This window comes from Macrobrachium nipponense, chromosome 23 (genome assembly GCF_015104395.2).
Source record: "Macrobrachium nipponense isolate FS-2020 chromosome 23, ASM1510439v2, whole genome shotgun sequence".
Taxonomy (NCBI): domain Eukaryota; kingdom Metazoa; phylum Arthropoda; class Malacostraca; order Decapoda; family Palaemonidae; genus Macrobrachium; species Macrobrachium nipponense.
The window spans coordinates 81,618,849-81,643,356 of NC_061090.1; the positions used below are offsets into that span (position 1 = coordinate 81,618,849).

A 24,508-nucleotide genomic window follows, 5' to 3' on the forward strand; every position below is an offset into this window, starting at 1 on the left:
AACCTGGTAGACATCAAGGCCAGGTATATTCCGGGAAAAAGAAACATAGTGGCCGACAAGTTGAGCCGCAGGGATCAGATTCTGGGAACGGAGTGGTCCCTACACCAACAGGTAGTGGACAGGATGCTCATGTGTTGTGGGAAGGACCGATCATAGACCTATTCGCAACCAGGTACAACAAAAAGTTGAAAGCGTATGTTCAGTAGTCCCGGACGCAGAGGCAGTAGCAGAAGATGCCGCCTACAACACCCCTGGGACAATCTGGACGTGTACGCATTTCCTCCATTTTTTGTCTAATCCGTCAGTGGTTCTGAACAGGGTAATGCGGTCTCAGAACCAACTCAGATGACCCTGGTAGCCCCGTTATGGCCAGAAGCAGAGTGGTTTCCAGACCTACTGGAACTCCTATAGATGTCCAAGAGAGTTACCTCCATGGAGGGCAACCTTCTGTGTCAGCCTCACGTTGGAGAGGTACCACCAGTCGGTGAAGTCCCTATCGCTTCACGGGTGGAGACTGTCAAGTATCTCCTCCGAGAGCGAGGGTTTTCGCAGAAAGCAGCAACTCAGATGGCAGGTAATATCAGAAATCATCTGCGACAGTATACCAAGGAAAGTGGTCAGCATACTGTGATTGGTGTCGTAGAGGGAACGTGTCTCCACTCGGTACCACTATTCAGCGTTGGCACTTCTGATATATCTCAGAACAGAAAAACATATGTCTGTATCTGCAGTGAAGGGGTACAGGGCTGCTCTAGCCTCAGTCTTACGAATGAAAGGAGTGGACATATCGTCTTCATGGGAGTTGGCCATGCTGATGAGGAGCTTTGAACAGTCATGCCCACCAAAGGAGCTAAAAGCCCCAGATTGGGATCTGACCAGGAGGATAATGAGGTAGTCTGACAAAACGCCCCCCTATCGAACCACTAAGGCAGTCCACGGATAGGAGCCTGACCCTGAAGACAGTCTTCTTATTGGCCCTTGGCTTCAAAACCAAAAGGGTGGGGGAGCTACATGGCCTCTCATATCTCATAAAGCACTCGAGAGGTTGGAGATCAATGGTGTGTGAGTTTGTCCCAGAATTCGTGGCAAAGACCCAAAATCCAACAATAGTAGACGGCAGATTCGACTCCTTTACCATACCTTCCTTGGCAGACTTTTGTAGACAACGACAAAGCTGAGATGCTCCTGTGCCCCGTCAGGGCACTAAGGGAGTACTTAAAGAGAACAGGCACCTCCGAGGCCGGGGTGCCAGAGGCTGTTCGTAAGTACAGGACGGAACAAGAAGGAAGTGTCCAAGAATACAATATCATTTTGGCTAGGGAGACGATCAGAGATGCTTATACTGCAGAAGACAGAGGTCAGATAGCCAGGTGGGAGCTAGAGCTCATGACATCAGGTGTGAGTGCTTCCCTGGCATTTACCTCTTCATTACCAAAAGTTTGTTTGGAGGTAGGTGGGTACCACCATTCAAGTCTACTACACCGCACCGGTGCATAAAGGTGGTACGCATAGTACCACCAAAACTCCTCTTTTCAGATAGGGACTTCCAATCATTCTGTAATTTCGGTTTGAAGAGTTTGGAGCAAATAAACAGTATGACACGATGCCAGACGTATGATGAACCCAAAAAAATATTATTACTGCTTATAGTAGTGTGTAGGTGACAGATGAACTGCGTCTCAACAAAAAAATCACAAAACCAACAAGCGTAAACATGTAATAACTTCTACCCAAGTATAAAAACAGTTGTATCATCATTTACTGTATTTATTTATTTATTCACTTATTACATTTTACAAATAAAGATATGAACACCAGATAAATGAAGGTGAAAAAAATAAGCCTTATAGTAACTTATATATAAAAAACCAAACCAGAGAAAAAGCGCGAAAAAGCGATTTTTTCTGAGGACAAGAAACTTGAAAAATTAGTTTAGATACCCCTGATGCCCCTAAAGTTGTTTTCTGTGATGAACTAATCTTAAGAAAACGTAGAAAATTATTCATCGACCAATTTTTGAAAGATATACTATAAAATTTGCGATTTCCATATTTATTGGCGGGGCTTTCGCTTTAGTTTTTGCTCTTTTTTTGTTATTATGTGCTTATTTACTGTTCTATTTTGATAATACTTTATGTGCATGTGCCAGGTGCGATATACCAACATTCTGTAAGAAACCGAATTTTTTCTATTCAAGACTGTAGTTTTCTCACTGACCACCAGTGTCCCTTGTACAAGGGACACTGAGTTTCTCATTTTTTTTTCATAAATCATTTATTTTCCCTGTAGGATGAAAATAAAACTAACAAAAGAGAATATGCGTTATTATAGTGGTAATATACCTGATAATTTCATTAGCCTGTCTTGATTAGTGTATTTTTGGCAATATTTTTACGATCGGCACCCCTCCAAACTCGAGTCACTACCGAGAGATTCAGTTCGGCAGCAAAAACGCAATGTTTTACATTCTGCTCACCCACCCGGTAAAGAAGGGTTAAGAAGAACATGTCTGTGATAAAATTCTGAAAGCTGCGTGGGAAGCGCCAAACAAACTTTCACCTCATTTTATTGAAAGATGTTGCCCATAGATCCTTGGACACCTTTTCCTTGGGTCCAGTGGTGGCGGCCCAACAAGTGTATAGTTCATCCAGTGCCCCTGGCGGGTCAGTTTGCGTCTAGTCTAAGATGAAGGTATGAAAGTAGAATGAATGGGATGACTGTCTTTTTTCTTTACTACTTTCTTCCTACTCCTTTAACTACGGGCAATATGAAGGAGAGTACCGTCATGTGCTGGAACGGACTAGATGCAGGTGAGCATGGTCAGCCATACTGTGAAGCTATCTTAGCTGATGATATACTTTTCAGTAGCAACACACCCCTCTGGATAATAAGGAAAAGAGGGGTGAAGGTGGATCCAGTCGCAAGGGACAAGAGTAAACAGTAGAATGGTATCTACACCCAGTGGGAGGAAACCAATAGATCCGCTTATATCTTTGGTCCTAGGTTCATTGTCCATTCTCTTAGAATTTCCCTATATATTCGGAAATGGATAAGGTGGCAACTCCAGTCAGTTTGTAGAGACTTACCTCCCTCCAATAGTAAGTCTATCCTAATGTTAAGACCGAAGGTTTGTTTCGTGTATGAACAAATACCAAATTTGTAACTAATTTGTATTTTTCATAACTAACAAACCTGAGGTCTTAACAGTTAAAGGCCCACCTCGAACCACCCCTCTAGCAGTCTAAACTGGGTTAGAAATATAACTGATGGGTCACAGGTAGCCGTGGGCATTCTGGGTATACATGCCCCGTGACCTGGTATAGATTCCATTAGTCCCTGGATCTCACAAGTGTAATTTTACTTCTATACCCAGGTTTTTTTCCAGCTTGGCGCTAGTAAATCCTAATGTTAAGACCTCAGGTTTGTTAGTTATGAAAAATACAAATTAGTTACAAATTTGGTATTTTTATTATTAAATGTATTGCATGTACTCATTTCAAATAATTATTAAGTAACCATTAACTATAATAAACTAACAAAAAAAAAGCTTCCAAACTTCTGTTTACATCCAGCACTTACGAGTATCAAACGATCGCCAAGCAATCACTTCCTAGTACACAGTAAGCCATAAATTTTCATTATCTCTTCAACTACTGAAACTGCCAAACAGTATAATAACCATTCATTTCTATTCTTTATTTTATCTTTACCTAATGTTTTTTTTTTTTTATTAAATGTATTGCATGAATAAGTTTTTCAATTTACAGCATCCTTTTACCAATAGAATACTTAAAGCACAAGGGGTAGATGCTGACCAATAGGAGAGCAGGATCTTATGGGGTGACTAGCATCAGGAACCAATGGGAGAGCGGGAGGATGGTGGCAAGTTTACTCAGTTTTAAAATTGTTCTCGGTGGTCCGGGCGAATCTCGGGACTTTACAGCAACAACCTTTCGTAACCTTGAGCAATTTTTCGTATGTAGAGCTGTTTTAAAATTTTTTTTTTTTTTTGCGTTCCATATTTTTTGCTCTCGTATCTCGAGTTTTTTGTAAGTTGAGCCTTTCGTATGTAGAGGTACCACTGTAATTAGAAGTTGCTCCCTGTAACAGCTTGTTGAAAGAAACTACCTATAAAAATCACTTCTAGGATTCCTGATCCTCTGCAGATAAAGCCAATTGCTCTACCAGGCAAAGAAGGTGATCATCATCTCTGACAAAAGAAGATTGGATGTGATGATTCCAATCATACAATGCACGCTTCTTAAATTACATATGGAACAAACCAGTTTTTAATATAAATTATTTCATATTATATATGCAAGTCATTGTCATATGCATTAAGTCAATGGGGTGCAGATACATCTGTTCTAGAGTAAAGTTTCAGCCTGAATAGGAAAAGTAAGTAGGAGCAGTCTTAGCATTTAGAAAGCAGTTAGGTTTCTGTGATGCTCTTGTAGACTTGACATGCCATTTGCAAGAGATCCTTGATATCGGTTTTGAGTGCAGAATAGTAATTCAAATAGATTTTAGTGCTGCTTTTGATTTAGTAAATCAAAAGGCCCTATTTATAAACTTCAAAATCTTGGAGTGGGTGGATATGTTTTAGGATTACTTTAAGATTTTCTTACAGGTAGGGAGCAGCAAGTTGCTGTTGGTGGGATCTTTAACGAACCAAGACTTATTGTGTCTGGAGTTCTAACATATCTTGAATTCAATCTTGTACTGTTTGAGTTTAGCTTTCTATAGTCTATTACAAGTGTCCAACTGCTATCCTTCTTTGGAACAAGCAATAATGAAGAATTATATGGAGATGTAGAAGGAATTACTACTCCATCTCTTTTCATTTCCTCTATCAAAATTGTCATCCTCTATCAAATTGTCAACTATGGGTCTCTGACTTATGGGTAATCTGTCATTAAGAATAAAAAATGGCTTTGCTCCATCATGTAACAAAATTCTATGTTGCTGAACATTTGTTCTTCCTAGTTTATCTACTTCTAAAGTTATTACATTTCTGTATGTATTTCTCTAGCACCTGAATTAACTTGTTTCTATTTTTCTGGAAAATCTGTTTGTTCATATACGAAACAAACCTTCGGTCTTAACATTAGGATAATGCTAGCGCCAAGCTGGAAACCGGTAGAATTAATAAAAAACTTGTGAGATCCAGAGACTATTGGCATCTGTACCAGGTCACAGGGTATTGTAGTTCCCAGAATGCCCTTGGCATCCCATGACATATCAGTTACTTTTCTACTGCCTTTAAGAGAGGACGTGATTACTTTCTATCTGGAGAATTTGTGGACAGTGATCCGAAGGCTTTTTGTGAGTACAGGATGGAACAAGAAGGAAGTGTCCATATCGTTTTGGTTGAGAGAAACGATCTGGAATGCATATGTGACAGGAGACAGAGGGTCAAATAGCCTGGAGAGAGCTAGAGCTCATGACTTCAGGGGCTAGAGCGCTTCTTTGGCATTCAAGAAAAATATGTCTGTAGAGAGGATTTTGAAAGCTGGTATTTGGCGACGCCAAAAAAATTTCACTTCCTTTTTTTTAAAAGATGTTGCCCATAGATCCTTGGACACTTTTTCCTTGGGTCCAGTGGTGGTTGCCCAACAATTGGTATAGCTCATCCACTACCCCTGGCGGGTCAGTTAGTGTCTAGTCTAAGATGAAGGTATGAAAGTAGAATGAATGAGATGACTGGTCTTTCTTCTTTACTACTTTCTAACTACTTTACCTACGGGCAGTAAGAGGGAAAGTACCATCATGAGTTGGAACGGACTACAGTGGTCCCCCGTATTCACGGGGGATGTGTACCAGACCCCCCCCCCCCCCCCCCCCCCCCCCCCCCCCCCCCCCCCGTCCCCCCCCCCCCCCCCCCGAATAGTTAGAACCTGCAAATAGTTGGAACCCCTATAAAAATGCTTAAAACCTCCTATTTTGTTAGTTAAAACTCAAGAAAAGCCTGCTAAAAATTTTTATACCTGGTTTTTTTAATAGTTTTATCACAAAAAGTGCATTTTATGATGAAAAAACCAGGAATTTGTGGATATTTCTCATAGAAAAATACTGCAAATAGGCGAATTTTCCACAAATAATGCAGGGAAGTGTTCCTGAGAAAAATTCGCGAATGTGTGGATTTGCAAATCCGGAGAACGTGAATACAGGGGTCCACAGTAGATGCAGGTGAGTGGGACAGCCATACTGTAAAGATAATCTAGAGCATTGGATACTTTTCAGTAGCAACGCACTCCTCTCAATAATATGAAGAGAGTGGGGTGATAATAGATCCAGGTACAGGGACAGGAGTGGTTTATGAGAACGGGTAGCTCGCCACCTTCCGTAATGCAATAAGTCATGGCATTGTATGAAACACCCAGAGAGGGAAACCAATAGATTCTCATATACTTTGGTTCAAAGGTTAATAGTCCATTGTCTTAGAATAGATGTATTCAGAAGTGGATAAAGATGGCAAACTCCCAATTATTTATAGACTTACCTTCCACCAAGAAGCAAGTCTATTATAATGTTAAGACCAAAGGTTTGTTTCGCATGTGAACAAATGACAAATTTTGTACATTCAACTTCCCTGTCAGATATATACTTAGCTTTAGACTCTGTCGTTCCCGACAGAAATTCAAATTTTGCGGCACATGCTACAGGTAGGTCAGGTGATCTACCGCCCTGCCGCTGGGTGGCAGGACTAGGAACCATTCCCATTTTCTAATCAGATTTTCTCTGTCGCCGGTTCCGACAACATCGTTGGTGGTTCCTCCTGACCTGATTTTCAATTTTCATCGCCTTTGATCTTCTGGACTGTCTTTTTTGGTGACGTATTGGATCGTTGGTTTGGCATACGCTATTTGTGGATTGTTTATTGGATTTCGCTTTGGATTTTTCTCAGGATGTCTGACTCTAGTTATGTAATAGGAGTGTGTGAATGAGGGTTGTAACGTGAGACTACCGAAGGGTTCAGTAGATCCTCACACAGTATGTAAGCGGTGTAGGGAGTATGAATGTTCTTTCACTAATCCGTGTAAGGAATGCGAGAATATGAGTGAGGAGGAATGGAAGACTCTAACTTCCTACTTAAGGAAGTTAGAAAAGGATAGGGTTAGAAAAGCTTCTTCTCAAAGCTTGAGTAGGTCTCGTTCTGACGAGCCAGTTAGTGAGATGTTAGTACCTATCTAGGAAGTAGTTGTTGCATCCTCCCCCACAGTATCAGCTCCTTCACCCTTCACTGAACCTGCAGATTCGTCTATGGAATTAGCAGATTTGAAGGCTGCCCTCAAAAGGATGTAGATCAAAATGCGAGCTTTTGAAGGTAAGCACAGGTTATAAATTTAAAAAGTTGCAGGGCCGATATACAATGAACACCTCGTTTTCTTAACTCCGTTATGTCAATGATAACAGCCTTCATGAAAGCAAATTGACTCTCAATTAATATATAAATAATACGAGCATTTCGATATTATAAAAAATAATATAACAACCATTACATTTCAGAGTACCTCCTGCCATTACCAATAAATACTAATATCACAACCATTACAGGCCCAGAGGAGGAGGAATGTCAAAAGCCTTACGGAGGTTGTGGAGGATCCCCACCGATCAGGCGTCCCTTCGGCAGGATCTGTGTCGTCCCAGACTGCCAGGGATCGCCGTTGCAAAGGCATCCTCAAAGAGTGCTTCTCGTCGTCCGATTCCGCTTCGCCCAGGCGCGGTTGGAGTTAGACAGAGCAGTCACGTCCTTTGAAGAGGAGTTGGAAAGCTCCCGCCTTGGATTCAAGCCCTGAGCGCTTCCCAGAAGGTTCTCCTGTGGATAGGAAGAGAGCCAAGAGAGCCCTGTTTTCGCCAGCTTTCGGCTGGGAGTCTCCTTTGTACTCCAGACCTCCTTCCTCTTCTTCAGACAAGGATCGGGAAGATTCTACGACAAAGATTCTCCAAACCATGCAGGAGCAAATTTTGTCTCTGGTGGGAGTACTTACGAAGGATCCTCCTCGCAGGAAGGACAATTCTCTCCCTGTTAAGAGATCCTCTCGTCCCATAGACGTACCAAGTTCCAGGCTCCTCTCCCCAGCTCCTCATTCGCAGCGGAGATCTTACGATCCTCCTGCTTCTCGCTCGTCTCCTCAGAAGCTCGAGGCTCAGGAACGCTTAGCGACCGAGCCCACGTCTCCTTCCGATCACGAAGCGCCACCCAGCCGCGAGGCGCCAGCCAAGCGCGAGGCTCTTCCCAGGTGCGAGGCGCCAGCTAGGCGCGAGTCGCCAGCCAAGCGCCAGTTTCCAGTCAGGTGAGAGTCGCCAGCGAGACTTATCCCCAGCCAGGCGCGAGCCACTTTCCAGCCGCTCAGCACTAACCAGCCGCGAGTCCCCGGTCAGGCGCGAGTCGCTTACCGGGCGCGAGCCTTCTACCAAACGCGAGGCGCCAGCCAGGCGCGAGTCACCTACCGAGTGAGAACCTTCTTCCAGGCGTAAGCCTCCAGCCAGGCGCGAAGCGCCAGCCAAGAGTGAGTCGCGTCACAGCCGCGAAGCTGCTGCTAGGCACGAGGCTCCCTCCAAGCGCGAGGCTTCTGTCAATCGCGAGGCACCTTCCAAGCGAGAGACTTCTCGCAGACTTAAAACTCTCCTTCCTCGAAGTCCCAGACAGACACGAGACGCCTTCCAGACGCTCTGAACCTGTGAGGCGCGAAGCACGTCGTAGCAGCTTTGCTCCTTCTTGCCGCAAGACGTCTTACAATAACGAGACTCCTACCAGATTAGAGGAACCTTCCAGGCGCCAGTTCGAAGATCGCCGCCTCTGGACCGATCTTCTTCAGACAGAAGCCCCTCTCCTCTAGAGCAGTCTTGTAGGACCAGACAAAAGCTCCTCTCCTCGTAGGCGCTCACCTTCATGTGATCGCTCTTCCCTTAACAAGATGGCGAGGCAAGAGCTTGAGGAGATTTCTGATGAAGAATCTCCGAGGGTAGCGGCTCTGTCGGATTACAAAACCTTAGCAGCTTTGTTAGTTCAGGAGTTTGGCGACTCCCTCAGTCCAGCCGCCCCTCCTTCTCCTCGTTTTTTGTTTTCTAGCACAAAGACGACGAAAACCTCCTCCTTCCTGAGAATGCGCCCAACCATTTCCATGAAGAAAGCCCTCCAGTCCGTAGGGACTTGGTTTAGCTCTAAGGAGGAGGCAGGAAAGACTGTCTTTGCCTGTCCTCCCTCCAAGCTCTCAGGAAGAAGGGACATTTGGTATGAGACGGGGGAATCCATGGGACTGTTTCTTCCTTCATCTGCAGAAGCAGATTTCTCCACTTTAGTGGACGCTTCAAGAAGACATGCTCTGCCAACTGCTAAGACCACATGGGGTATGTCCGAGATGGACCATCTCCTTAAGGGATTATTCCATGTCCTGGAAGTCTTTAACTTTCTGGACTGATCCCTTGGGGCGTTGGCCAAGAAGACACAGGACCCGGACTTCCTTAAACCAGAAGAGCTTCACAGCGTTTTGTCCTGTATGGACAAGGCTGTCCGTGATGGGTCAGGCGAAGTAGCCTCTCTCTTCAGCGCAGGGACACTCAAAAAGAGAGCAGTATTTAGCTCGTTTTTGACTAAATCTGTCTCCAGTTCGGAGGAGGACGTTATTATACGCGCCTCTATCTAGCCAGCTTTTTACTTATCAGTTAGTGAGAAACATTTCTCAATCGCTAACTGAGAAAGCGACCCAGGATCTTTTAGTCCAGTCGGCTAAGAAATCAAGACCTGCTGTATCTTCCGTTAAGAAAGAGAGTCGCACTCCTTAAGTGCCCTTTCGAGGAGGTCCTTCTTCTCGATCCTCCTCTAGAAGGAAAGGACCAGAAAAGAGAGGGAGGTCATCTTTCAGACCTTTCAAGAAAGGTAAATGACTCCTTAGTCCTCCAGACGCCAGTAGGTGCCAGACTTCTGAAGTTCTCGGAAGCCTGGGCTCAGAGAGGGGCGGACAACTGGTCCCTCTCAATTCTATGGAAGGGATATCTCATCCCCTTCAAAGACAGACCTCCCTTGACCTCGACTCCGAGGGAACTGTCAGCAAAGTACAAAGACCCTGTTCGGTGAAGAACTCTCTTCCACCTTGTGGATCAGATGTTGGAGAAGGAGGGCATCGAATTAGTACAGGATCCCCAATCCCAAGGCTTCTACAATCGCCTTTTCCTTGTTCCAAATTCCTCGGGGGGGTGGAGACCTACTAGACGTGAGCGCACTGAACCGATTTGTAGAGAAGAGGAAGTTCTCTATGGAGACAACCTCCTCGGTTCTTGCGGCTCTATGTCCAGGAGATTGGATGGTCTCCCTGGATCTGCAAGATGCTTATTTTCATGTCCCTCTGCATCTGTCATCAAGAAAATTTCTCCGTTTCATGATCCAGGGGAGGATCTTTCAGTTCAGGGCTTTGTGCTTTGGCCTGTCTACGGCCCCCCAAGTTTTCATGGGTCTCATGAAAAACGTAGCCTGTTGGCTGCGTTTGAAGGGGGTGAGCATCTCTCTTTACCTGGACGACTGGCTAATCAGAGCCAAGTCGGAACAGCAATGTCTGGAGGACTTGTCAACGACACTAGACCTGATATGGTCTCTTGGACTGCTGGTGAACCTCGAGAAGTCCCAGATGATCCCCAGCCAGAACCTTGTCTATCTGGGGATTCAGATGGATTCTCGGGGTTTTCGAGTGTTTCCGTCCCAGGAAAGGCTCGATCGAGGCCTGGAAAAAGTCACAGTCTTCCTAGGGAAAGAGCGAAGCTCCGCGAGGGAATGGCTGAGTCTGCTGGGGACCCTTTCCTCGCTGGAGCAGTTCTTTCCTCTAGGGAGGCTCAACTTGAGACCTCTTCAGTTTTACCTCAAAGGAATGTGGAATCGGAAGTCAGAAGACCTGTCAGATTCCTTCCCGATCCTTCAGGAGGTAAAGGAACACCTCAGTTGGTGGCTTGCTCCTCTCAAAAGGAACAAAGGTTTATCCCTTCTGAAACCGAACCCGCACCTAGTGTTGTTCTCAGACGCGTCAGTCAGGCTGGGGAGCAACACTAGGGGCGAAGTGTCAGGCACCTGGAAGGGGGAACAGGGGTCCTGGCATGTCAACGCAAAAGAGCTTTCGGCAATTCATCTAGCCCTCAAGTCTTTCGAATCTGAAGTCAGAGGCAAGGTGGTCCAAGTCAATTCAGACAACACCACGGCTCTGGCTTACATTCGGAAGCAAGGAGGAACACACTCCTTCTCCCTTTGCGAAATAGCAAGAACTCTTCTTATCTGGACGGAAGAGAGGGGGATCACGCTCCTCACCAGATTCATACAGGGAGAAAGGAATGTGAGGGCGGACCTGTTGAGCAGGAGGAACCAAGTCCTACCGACAGAGTGGACCCTCCATCTCGAAGTATGCCGAAGACTTTGGGCCCTGTGGGGCAGACCACAAATAGACCTGTTCGCCACTTTTCGCAACAGGAGAATAGAGAACTTTTGCTCCTCGATAGAGGATCCAAGAGCCATAGCAGTCGATGCCCTCCTTCTAAATTGGTCAGGCATCGATGCGTACGCCTTTCCCCCATTCAAACTGGTGGGGGAAGTGATGAGAAAATTCGTATCCTCGACGGGAACGAGGCTAACCCTGATCGCTCCCTTCTGGCCCGCTCAAGAATGGTTCACAGAGGTACTGGAATGGACGGTGGACTTCCCCAGATCTCTTCCACTAAGGAGAGATCTGCTCAGACAACCCCACTTCGAGAGGTTTCACAAAAACCTCCCAGCTCTCTGCCTGACTGCCTTTCGACTATCGAAAGACTCGTCAGAGCAAGAGGCTTTTCTCGAAAGGCTGCTAGTGCGATCGCCAGAGCCCGCAGGTCTTCAACCTTGCGGGTGTACCAATCGAAGAGGGAAGTCTTTCGACGACGGTGCAGGTCGAAGAAGCTGTCCTCTTCCAATACCTTTGTGACCAACAATGCCGACTTCCTTTTTTTTTTTTAGAGAAGAAGGTCAACTGGCTGTCTCCACGATAAAAGGATATTGGAGCATGCTCTCCACTGTCTTTAGAAACAGGGGCCTAAAGATAGCGGAAGATAAAGATCTACATGATCTCATCCAGTCCTTCGAGACCTCCAAGAAGAAGTCCTCACTGCCACCTAGTTGGAATTTGGACGTTGTTTTGAAATTCCTGACCTCTAGCAAGTTCGAACCTCCCCATCAGGCTTCGTTTAGGGACCTGACGAGGAAGTGTATTTTTCTCATGGCCCTCACCACTGCTAAGAGGACGAGTGAACTGCAAGCCCTGGACTCAAGAGTCGGGTTTAAAGGAGAGACTGCGATTTGTTCTTTTAAGCCCTTATTCCTGGCAAAGAATGAAAATCCCTCGAAACCCTGGCCTAGAAGCTTCAAGGTTAAGGGACTCTCCCCCTTGGTAGGGAATGAGATAGAAAGGTCTCTTTGCCCGGTCAGGACCCTTAAGTTTTATTTGCAAAGAAAGAAGCAGCTTAAGGGTAACCTAGAGAGTCTCTGGTGTGCGGTGAGAGACCCAAGAAGGCCCATGTCAAAGAACGCCCTTGCTTTCTTTTTGAGAAGTGTCATCACAGAAGCACATGCGGCTTGCGATGACAACTCCTTAAGGCAGCTTTGAGTAAAAGCGCATGAGGTAAGAGCCATTGCGACTTCTTTATTATTCCATAGAAACATGTCTATGAAGGATATTCTGGCTGCCACGTACTGGAGATGCAACTCTGTATTTGCATCCCACTACCTGAAGGACGTAAGTGTTACTTACGAAAAGTGCCTCTCTCTGGGGCCGTATGTATCCGCGGATTCGGTGCTGGGACAGGGAGCTGATGCTAATCCTTAATAGTTTAGTTAGTTTTTAATTTATGGTGTTGTGTTTTTATGGTTGTTTGAAAGAATGTTTGGGGCAACTTCTTTCAATCTTAGTGCTAACCCGGGTTAGAGGTTCAGGTGGTCGGGATTAGTTTTTGTGCTCCTTGATATTGCCAGAGGCAGGAAGTTTTGTCATATAAGTGGAATAGCACCCATTGACAAAGATCCTCAATGTTCTGTCGAGTAAGTGGATAAGACCCCATTGACAGATCCGCAAGAACTCTCAGCATAGGTCACTACCTCACTGAGGCTCTTGAGGTGAAGCAGGCTCTTAGACAGTAGCCATGAAGTCTTCTGCCAAACCAGGTAAGAACCAAGGTTTTTAACCTACAACATATGTTGTTTTCCTGTTTATTTCAGTAGTTAGCTGTTTCTTACCCTCCACCAAGGGTGCCAATCAGCTAAGTATATATCTGACAGGGAAGTTGAATGTACAAAAATGATATTGTTATGTTACAATAAAGTTTTGTACATACTTACCTGGCAGATATATACAATTAAATGGCCCGCCCAGCCTCCCCTCAGGAGACAGGTGGAAGAGAAAATCTGATTAAAAAACGGGAATGGTTCCTAGTCCCGCCACCTGACCTACCTGTAGTGTGTGCCGCAAAATTTGAATTTCTGTCGGGGACGACGGAGTCTATAGCTAAGTATATATCTGCCAGGTAAGTTTGTACAAAACTTTATTGTCACATAACAATATCATGTTTCTATTAGTTGTTTTCACAATTGTCATGTTTCTAAGCCATACATGTTCAGACTCTCTAGTTGTCTTCGGTAACCTATTTGCCTGATGGATGGAATTAACTTTGTGGCTCTTGCTTGCACTCCTTCTAATCTATTTATGTCTTTTCTTAGTGTTAGTGACCAAAACTGTACTGCATATTCAAGATGGGGTCTAACTATTTATGTGTAGAGCTGTAGCACAGTTTCCTTGTTTTTGTATTTGAACTAACTCTTTATGTATCTCACTAGTTTCTTTGCCTTCTTTTCAGCTTTTATGCAATGTTTTGTGGATTTTAAGTCCTTGGTAATAATGACTCCAAGGTCCTCCTCTTGTTTTTCACTATTTATGTCATTCCCAAGCAGCATGTAGCTGGCATGAGGGTTGTTTGTTCCTATTTGTAACACTTTACGCTTATATCTATAATAAAAGGCATTTGCCATTTTTTTATCTCTTACACTAATCTATGTTAACCCTTAAACGCCGAAGTGGTAAAAAAAAAAATTGTCTCCCGTGTGCCGGAGGTGTTTCAGAGTGAGCGCGGAAGCGGAAAAAATATATTTTTCAAAAAATCACAGCGCACTTAGTTTTCAAGATTAATAGTTCATTTTTGGCTCCTTTTTTTGTCATTGGCTGAAGTATAGTATGCAACCATTAGAAATGAAAAAAATGATCATTATCATATATAAATAATGCGATATATGATAGCGCAAAAACGAAATTTCATATATAATTTTATTCAAATCGCGCCGTGCGCAAAACGGTTAAAGTTAACAAGTTACTTTTTTATTCGTTGTAATGTACACTAAATTGCAATGATTTTGGTATATAACACATTGTAAAACGATAAAAGCAACAAAGAGAAAATATTATTACAAATTAATGCATGAATTCGTAACGCGCGGACGTAAACAAATATTTTTTTCAAAAATTCACCATAAATCTAAATATTGTCCTAGAGACTTCCAATTTCTTTCAAAATGAAGACGACAAATGATTGAATATTACTATACTGTAAGAGTATTAGCTTACAATTGCAGTTTTCGACCATATCTGGCGAGTTAAAGTTGACCGAATGTCGAATTTTTTTATATATATTTTTTTATATGCAATTATTTCAAAAATAAGAAAAGCTACAACCTTCAAATATTTTTCGTTTTATTCTACATAAAATTGCGCACATTTTCATATATAAAACTCTATGAAATGCCTAATATGAAACAGAGCAAATATTCCGAGAATGGGACGTACGCATTTCGGAGATTTGTGGCGAAGAATCCGCGCGCGGAGGGAAGGAAAGATTTTTTTTTAAATTCACCATAAATCTAAATATTGTTGTTAGAGACTTCGAATTTGTTTCAAGATGAAGATAATGACTGAATATTACTAGACTGTAAGAGTTTTAGCTTACAATTGCGTTTTTCAACCATTTCGGTAGAGTCAAAGTTGACCGAACGTGGTTTTTTCTATTTATCGTGATTTATATGCAAATATTTCAAAAATGAGAAAAGCTACAACCTTCAATTATTTTTTGTTGTATTTTACATGAAATTGCGCACATTTTCATATATAAAACGTTATGTAACGGCTAATTTAAAATGGTGCAAACATTACCACAATCGCACGTATGATTTTTTCGGAAGAGTTACTGTGCGGATGTAAAGAAAATGTTATTTTTTTCATAAATTCACCATAAATCAAAATATTGTGCTAGAGACTTCCAATTTGTTGCAAAATGAAGGTAAATGCTTGAATATTACTAGAATTTAAGCGTTTTAGCTTACAATTGCATTTTTTGACCATTTCGGTAAAGTCAAAGTTGACCAAAGGTTGAAAATTTGTCACTTATCCTTTTTTATATGAAAATATTTCAAAATTGATAAAAGCTACAACCATGGGTTGTTGTTAGTTGTATTGTGCATGAAATTGCGCACATTTCCATATATAAAACTTTATATAATGGCTAATTTTAAAATGGTGCAAACATTACCACAATCGCATGTATGATTTTTTTCGGAAGAGTTACCGTGCGGACGTAAGGAAAATGTTTTTTCATAAATTCACCATAAATCGAAATATTGTGCTAGAGACTTCCAATTAGTTGCAAAATTAAGGTAAATGATTGAATATTACTAAAATATAAGAGTTTTAGCTTACAATTACATTTTTCGACCATTTTGGTAGAGTCAAAGTTGACCGAAGGTTGAAATTTTGGCACATCGTTATTTATATGAAAATATCTCAAAACTGATAAAAGCTACAATCATGAGTATTTTTTTTTGTATTCTACATAAAAATGCGCACATTTTCATATATAATACTCTATGTAACGGCTAATTTAAAATGGTACAAAAATTATGTCAAAGTGACAAAATAATTCCGAGATGTGTCACAGATACTTTTTAGTGCGGCAAGAAAGAAATTCGCGCTTGCGCGCCTGCGTAACGATTGTAAACAAAACAACACCTTGATCCGTGAACTCCCAGCATCCCCCAAGGCGCGTGATTCAAGAGTTTTCGGCTGGTAGGCCTAAAAGTATTTTTCTGCGAATTTTTAAAAAAACTTGTATGTCGACGTAAAATACGTCCAGTCAGCGTTTAAGGGTTAAAAGGCATTTACCATTTTTTTTACCACTTTCCTGTTTTCATTAGATTATTTCTTAAACTTTCCACCGCATCTGGGTCTGCTGCATTTACACCTAGTTTGCTGTCATCTGCAAATTTGGCTATCCTGCTAGTTAAGTCTACATCAAATGTAAATAAAAAACAAGAAAGGGCCAAGGACAGAAGCATGGGGAACTCCGCTTGTTACATCTACCCATTCTGTTTCTTCACCATATATTACGACTCTGTTTTCTATAAGTTAGCCAGTCTTCTATAAGTTAGGCAGTCTTCAACCCAGTCTGCGGTTTCTCCTACAATTCCTAAAGCTCTAACTTTTGTTTCAGTTTCTTGTGTGGGACTTTGTCAAAGGCCTTTTGGAGATCTAAGTAGAGTATATCTATTGCTCTACTACTGTCGTAAATACCAAGCATGTTATAAAAAAAATTCAAGAGGTTTGATAGGAGGATCTGATTTGTCTGAAACCGTGTTGGCTGTCTAACAACAAGTTGTCTCTATCAATATGATCCACAATTTGATCTGCAGTTACAGAGAGAGAGAGAGAGAGATTTGAAGTATTTATTTTTATACATTGAAGTACAGTGACTGGCTGGGGATGTGAATTCAAGGGCATTATGACTACGACAGGAATGTCAAGAGTTGCCATGTAATATGAAATTCAGATTTTAAATATTTTTTTGCTTTGATTAGAGAAACATCAACAGTGATACTATGGTGATTAGAGAAACATCAACAGTGATAAAATTATAAAATATTCTCATGTGTACTGTTATAACGTGTGTGATAATCTCAGTCAACTAAACTTGTAATGAAGTATGGTATAGTAAATCAAAGAAAAAAATATGACACCCATCCTCCATGATCTGTCATCTGTCTGAACTTGCTAGATTTGTTATGATTGTTTTTTTATTATGTTTATGGTACAATAATTGATTGAAAAATACAGTACAGTACTGATATATGAGAGAGAGAGAGAGAGAGAGAGAGAGAGAGAGAGAGAGAGAGAGAGAGAGAGAGAGAGAGCACAAAAAGTATATTATCTAACAATTCCTCATTATTTTCCTGTGATGGCTGCAGCCCAAAACTTTATATATATTACATGAATGAATAGTACATTTATGATAACAAAAATTATTTACTGTACTGATTTCAGTACCGTACTGTACTGTTGATGTATAAATGCAGCAAACTACAGTAATCAAAGTGTATTTTTCTCTTGTTCATGCTCTGAAACAATTTAGTTGTTATAAGAAACTAATTTATTAGTGGAATTATTTTTATTTTTTTACATAAAAGGTTGTGATACAGTACTAATTCATATTTCCTTGAGAGAGAGAGAGAGAGAGAGAGAGAGAGAGAGAGAGAGAGAGAGAGAGACGAGAGAGAGAGAGAGAGAGAGGTAGAGATGAGAGAGGCGAGAGAGAGAGAGAGGTGCGTGTGTGTTAGTTAGTTGTATGTCTCAGAAAAATTGTTACCTTACTGTAGCCTGGAGGTTTTAAGTTGCCTGCATATGAAATTCAGATAGATTTTTAAATATTTTATTGATGATTACATCAATACAGTATACATCAGTGGATTCTCTTAGAAGAAATATATTGGACATTTTGCTGAGAAGAAATATATTGGACATTTTGCTGTTTTTCTCTTTAGAGTACTACATACTATATGTATACTGAGAGAGAGAGAGAGAGAGAGAGAGAGAGAGAGAGAGAGAGAGAGAGAGAGAGAGAGAGAGAGAGAGAGAGAGAGAGGGCAGAAGAATTTTCAATAAATTTAAGGGAGATGGCAAGGACTAACCACAATACGATGTAAACATACCAAGAACTTACTGTAGTAAATAATTTTTTTTACATTAAATGTATTTGTATGTAATCACAAAAATAACAAACCTAGCTTTCTGTTTGGAGGTACGCAGGATTAGTAGAGTACTCTGTTAATCCTGGGAGTATATACGTGTCCCATCATAATAAATCACCCGCATATTTTAGATGTGCTCTATACAATAGATACAATCCTAAAATACTTGTACAGTAAATATCATATCAAAATCATTTTACTGCACTGGTAAATGTCAATATACATAAACTGTAGTCACAGAATGATGCAAAGTTATGTAGGCCAAAGAAAACGTCTTAGTGGTAGGGGATACTTAATAACAGTTGTATGCTGGTACATAATTTTACAACATGACTGAAATGATATTGGGTGTTCTGGGATGATACGTATTTTGAGGTATACATATTTTTATTTGAACTGTCAAGTTTGGTGATGATGTTAAAATTGCAGTTAAGGTGCGTCCACACAATCGAACAATGTCCGATGGACACACATTGTTACCATATCATAGGCGAAGCAGGATGACGTCATAAGCGTTGAAATGATGGAGGTAGATCTGGCAACAAACAGTGGTACCAGATGAGGCTGTATAACACTGCTTTTACTCTGCTCACAAGGCAAAGACCGTCACACAATTGTTAATTGGTAACAATGTTTGTCCGTCGGACATTGTTCGACCGTGTGGACACAGCTTTGAAGGCATTTAGGGGGTGTATATAGCCTACTTATTAACAGTAGTAGGCGAGTACTGTAATGTAAGGTTACTGTGGGTGTTTTGGGATGATGGTATTTTTATTTGAAATGGTATTAAATTGTTTTAGTATGATAATTTAAGATATGTTTTTGTTTTAACTATCAAATTAAGCAGTGAAATGTTGAAATAATTAGGTATAAGCTTTTTAGTTTAAGGGGTACTGGGTATTTGGCAGTTATAAGCATTTTTAGAGGGGAATTTTGCATTTCCACAGCAGGTTATGGAACCTATTCCTGCGTATAAGTGGGGGAGCACTGTAGCACTGAATAAATTGCAGTGTTAACACTTTCAAAAGAAATATGTGAGATAAAGTTTGTCTAACAAGATTTTCCCAAAGCTTTTAATCAAGATTTATTTAAAGAATTTACTATACTTTTCCATTTTATTTTTTCTTTCAGATTGTCCCACGATTTGCCAAGAAAGTAAATCGCACTCATCTCTTGTATCGTCGTCAGCAAGCTGCAACAGAAAATGGAGGGAGTATTGTTGAGACGCTGCGAGAATTGGAGAGGAAATGTGTCCAAGAAACAGAAGCTTGCCTTGAAAACTTTGATCCAGAGAGGTTGTCTGAAATGGATGACTTATTTAAAGATTGTGTCGACTCTGAGCTCAAGTTTTATAAGTAATTTTGTAATATTTGCGAATTCCATGACCAATAGTAAAGCAGCTGTATTGATAATGCTAACAATTGGGAAAAATAGAATTTGGTGTGGCCTTTATTGCCTCATTAACCAACTAGTCTGCTATCAATACAGTTTGTCCAATCATTCTTTGCAGATTTTGAGGCCTCAATTGTCAAAAAATAAGATATATTAATATATATAGTCAAGTTGTGATGGTGCATTAAGCATTTATTTAATTTGGAAATGGTGAATCTTACCAAACTTTCCTTGAACATTTTTAATGCATGAAGATATAAATATATTGTATACCATTACATTTAATGGCATAGCCTCCCAATGAGTTCTTCCATCAATCTTTCTTAAACTAGCAAATGATTGCATGTGTTGCACTTCCTACAAGTTTTGTATGGTCATTTTTTTCATTTATATAATACTGGTACTAGGACCTGTTGCTATATTTGTTAGCATCATACAGAGAGAGAGAGAGAGAGGGAGAGAAAAGAGACTAGGTACTGGATACTTTCTGGCTTAAAATGAATCACATGGACTACATAAATTAAGTGACATAGTTATTTCAAATAACACAACAAATTATGCTAAAACCCTTTGCGTATTTGTAATGAGTTTGTGATATAAAAATTTATAAAAATGAGTAAACAGTATTATGTTAATTAGAAAGAATGATTTACTACTCTCCAAATTTACTAAAAAATAAGAAAAAAAAAGAAAAGTAATATTTGTTCAGTGATGTTATGATTACAGATCAAAACTAAAGCAATTTGTATTTATATGGTTACTGGTGGATAGAACAAATGGGTGTTGGAAAATATATATTGCATGATATGGAGATGTACTTATCAGTCATTTCATATTTTATGAACTTCCTCTTGGCCACATATTCTACCTTTTACTGAAGCTTCAGATGAATGAAAATGTCTGGCTTTCAAGTAATACACTGTGTTATTTCTTTTTCTCTATGAAACTTATGTAGTTAAAGTCTCGCAAACTTTAAAATTTACTTCAGCAATATTTTCAACAGGTTATACCACATTCATGTTAATTACGAAGGAAATTGTATTAGGAGGTGAAACATCCTTTTAAATTTTATTCATTGTAATTTGAGAATGATTGAATTATAATTTTTCAAAATGCCCATTAGGATGCAGTATCAGCCTTTTACAATGAGCAACATATGAAGGTTTGTAATCATGAAGTTTTGTAGTGTCTTCCCGAGGTATTTTTTTTTATTATAAGATCTTTTAAAGTCTGAGTGGTAATAAGCCCCTAGTCACATAGTTAAGTGGGGCCTGTGGTCCACCTTTACCTGTTGTGGGTGATAAAATAGCCAAAGACATGGTGATAGTGTTAAATAGGATAATAATCAATTATTTTCAATTTTCTTGCATTTTATGTATGCTTTAAGTAGATATTCATTGATGAAATTTCTGCTTTCCTTAAAATAGTAAGTTTAATAGTGTCTTGGATCTTTCAGAATCTTGATTTTTACAGAAATGCTATAAGGCCTTCCAGTATCTATCATTGTTCAGTACCAACTCGACACATTTCTTGTTGAGCATTTGTTTTTTTTTCAATTAAAAACATCTTTCTGTCTTTTATCTGTAAAATTCATAATTTCTCTACCAATCTCTGAAACAGAATTACATGACTATTGTCCATGGATTAATTTATTTTGGTTGTTATAAATTACATATGAAGGTCATAAAATAACATCAGATTGACAGGACAAAGTGCATTTTGGTGAATTAAGGAACATCTGTCAACAAGATTTTTTGAGAGTAAAGGAAAGTTTCAAAAAACCTAATTTCCAATTCATGAACTGATTTTGCTTGTTAAGGCGTTTTCCTTTGAGATGGCTTCTTGTAGAAACCACATCATTGCCTTTGTATTGTGTAAATCCTATACCTCCAGCTAAACCAAACAGGTTATTACACTCCATGAACATACAGTATATATTGATGATCTATCAACAGAAGCTTAATTTCAATTCTAGATAACCTGCTTCACAGTTTTATGCAGTGAATATTATATACAAGACATACAGACTCCTTGGCTGGTATTAATCAAAGTGTATCATCATACCTGGTATTTACAAAATAAGCCTTGCACATGTTAGTGTTTACCCAAACAAAAGTGTAATGCTTTTGGTAAACAGTCTGAATAAATTGTCATTTATTTTTCTAAATCTTGTACTTCAAAACATTATAGATTTATGCCAGTAATTTCTTATTCTTGAAGATATTTATTGCTAAAGGCACATGTCTTGCAATATTTCTGCAAGTTGCAAATATTAAATCAGTGGTTTGGCTAAGCTATTTAATAACAATAATAATTCTCTTCCTGCATCTGATTTTCCTGACCCCTAACCTTTTTTTCATTTAAAAGGCTGAATGTCTACTAAGTACTTCCTTTGTGTTTTAAGCTGCTCCTACCTTTGTCATTTTTCCCTTCGTTTACTACAGACTAGGACTGGAAAAGGGTAGTACTATTAGGTTGCCTCTCGCATTGTCCACAATCTTAAAAGTACTCTTTCTAGATTATGGAAAATTAATATTAAACAAAGGACTTTTAACATCATTTATTATTTATCCAGCCATTCTATATATATTGTTGTTGCACAGACATGGAATGCTTTGCTTCTACTTTGTAACATCAGTTTCATCTTGAGAATTTCTTTTTCATATGCTTTAGGTTTGGAAGTTGCTCATCATTTGCAGCTAACCTTAGAATTTAGATTTATGGCCATGATTTTAAAGAAATGGTCCAAGACATTGACTAGGATGGAATATTATTATTAAGTGCTAAAGTTGAAAATTATGCTCTCTATTAATGCTGCATGCTTATATAATGTAAAAATTCTCTAGCAGATTGATGGTTATTTGGAAAGTACAGAACATTTACTGTTATCATGTCTGCTAAGATTTTTCATGACAATTTTGCATAAATTTACATTATTGAAGACTAATATTCATATTTTGTACAAGATTAATTTACTTCCATTATTGTGTGGAAGAAAAACGACTGTGTTACATAGAATTAATGATTAAGCTGTCTATGAAGTAGAAAGGTTTGATAATTACAATCACCTACTGTTACATGAAGTAGAGAAACTTGAAATGATGTGAAACCTGTTTGGTTCTCTGTTACTTAGCACTGTAATCCCTGAGCACGATTTCTGGAGGACTTGGCCTGTTCCCTTCACTCTGTAGCAGGAGGCACCTCACCGCTACCCATAATAAAACTTGCAGTTTCTCATAAAGTTTTTATTGTAGAACTTCACCTCTTCTGTGATGCAAATGTTTGGAGTCCACAATTTATGATGCTATACCTCCAAATGGGCTGTATCTTACTTATAAAAAGTTTCTTTTAATACTGAACAATACAAAATTATATTAAACCCTATTTACTGACAACTTAGTTTCTTGAGAAGTATGACTCAAAGTATTGTAACTGCAAAATGTATCTAATACTCCAAGCCTGTAATGTTGCTCCCTATGAACAATCCAACATCTGGTCTTGGTAATTGCCTACCAAGTCCAAGTACACTTCCTCCTTTTCAATGTCAAATGAAGCAAGAAAAAATTATTTAACTGTAGCATGAACATCATCACATTTAAAGAGTAAAAAGTGAACATCTTAGCCTAGCTGCCCAAATGCCTCGCACACACGTGAAAATTCCCAGACCATGCTATAACTTATTAATCATGTTTCTTTAAAAAGCTGTAACTTTAAACAGACACCTCAAAAACAGCATCGGTCAAGAGACCTTGGGACTGCTTAGCAAGCAAAAATCAAAGAACATAAATATGCTACCTTTGCTGCTGATGAAAAGATGATTAATACTAAATCAAATTAATGTAAATATGCAATAAAAATATAAAAATGTAAAGATGCAATAAAAATACATAATGCCATTATGAGGCCATTATATACAAGGAAAGCATAAAGACAAATCCTAAGCCATCCTGAACCAGGGTACCTGGCTACAACATTTCTAATGATGTCAACTGTGCAGATCACACACCAACACAAAATACTATTATGAACATTGGATTTAGATTAACTACTTTATACATACCAAGACCTAAATTTCATAATCAATCGACACTAAATAAGTTTTTATCACTAAATAAATCTTTATGATACAAGTATAGATGAAAGCAGAGAAGACCGAGTAGAAAATCTTTCCAGCAAACAAGAAGAGAGAATTAAAAATGCTCTTCAATTGTTTGGAACCAAAACAAAGTCAGTTTAGTTGTTTTGATGCATTCATTTTCAACACTTCATTCAATTTGTCTTGGATACATTTCTTCGTACAACAAACAGCAGCAGTAATTGATCTGTGTAACAAAAGGAAAAATATTAAATTACAGATCTCTCACTAATAAAAATAGACAATACTACTCAAGGCACAGTCCCCTTGCCCTTGCTTGTCTTGCTTCTATCAACATGTGCCTCCTTCTCTTTTCATTAGTTCTTCCAAACTGATTCCTCAATTTTTTTTCCAATATATGCTCCACCCTTAATATTTCTTTCACACTTTTCTCTTTCCATTTCCTTTGTGACTTCTTATCTTTCCAGTGTTCTTTGTTGCTGAAAGTGTGTCCGAATTTATGTTTATGATAATTTTTGCTATCTGAAGCATTAATCTCTCCTGCCTCTTCACATTTCTGGTGTGTTTCGTGGCCATATACATTTGGGTTTCCTTCCCCTTCAATTTTCTGTCCTGTGAAACCTCCTGAAACTAGAACAAAACTTCATTACAGAAAAGCCTGCCTCTCAGATGTTCTCAAGGAAGCATAAGAAACACATTAAAAGTTTTACAAACAAAGTTGATGTTTTGTACATACAAAACACTGCCTTATTTAGCAAGTAGCTTTTGTTTTTTTCCACCTACCCCTATATATCAAAGATGACAACAATTTACTCGGTGGTGAGAAAGCCCACTCAGTAAAGATTTAAGGAATACAAGGCTGGCTTTTGTCTACCCACATTAGTCTGAAATTATTCTCAGGAAAGGAGATTTCAGTCTCTGGTAACCAAATTAAGTTGGAGAAAAGGGGG

At 39.7% G+C, this 24,508-nt stretch overlaps 2 protein-coding genes across 7 annotated transcripts in view; one reads left to right on the forward strand and one right to left on the reverse strand.

Moving 5' to 3' along the window:
• The window catches only part of LOC135202139 (secernin-3-like), a 63,989-nt gene extending 41,286 nt beyond the window's left edge, over positions 1–22,703 (forward strand). For all 5 annotated transcript variants that reach the window (XM_064231411.1, XM_064231418.1, XM_064231398.1 and 2 more), the window contains exon 8: positions 19,202–22,703. In XM_064231411.1, the coding sequence (XP_064087481.1) occupies positions 19,202–19,429 (228 nt within the window). In that variant the 3' untranslated portion in view covers positions 19,430–22,703. The remainder of the gene's footprint in view (positions 1–19,201) is intronic.
• LOC135202171 (uncharacterized) overlaps positions 22,455–24,508 on the reverse strand; it is a 103,008-nt gene continuing 100,954 nt past the window's right edge. Inside the window, exon 4 of one of the 2 annotated variants that reach the window (XM_064231433.1) lies at positions 22,455–24,182. In XM_064231433.1, coding sequence (XP_064087503.1) covers positions 23,845–24,182 — 338 coding nt within the window. In that variant the 3' untranslated portion in view covers positions 22,455–23,844. Of the gene's footprint in view, positions 24,189–24,508 lie in introns of both variants that reach the window. The other variant, XM_064231428.1, reaches the window with a different exon arrangement.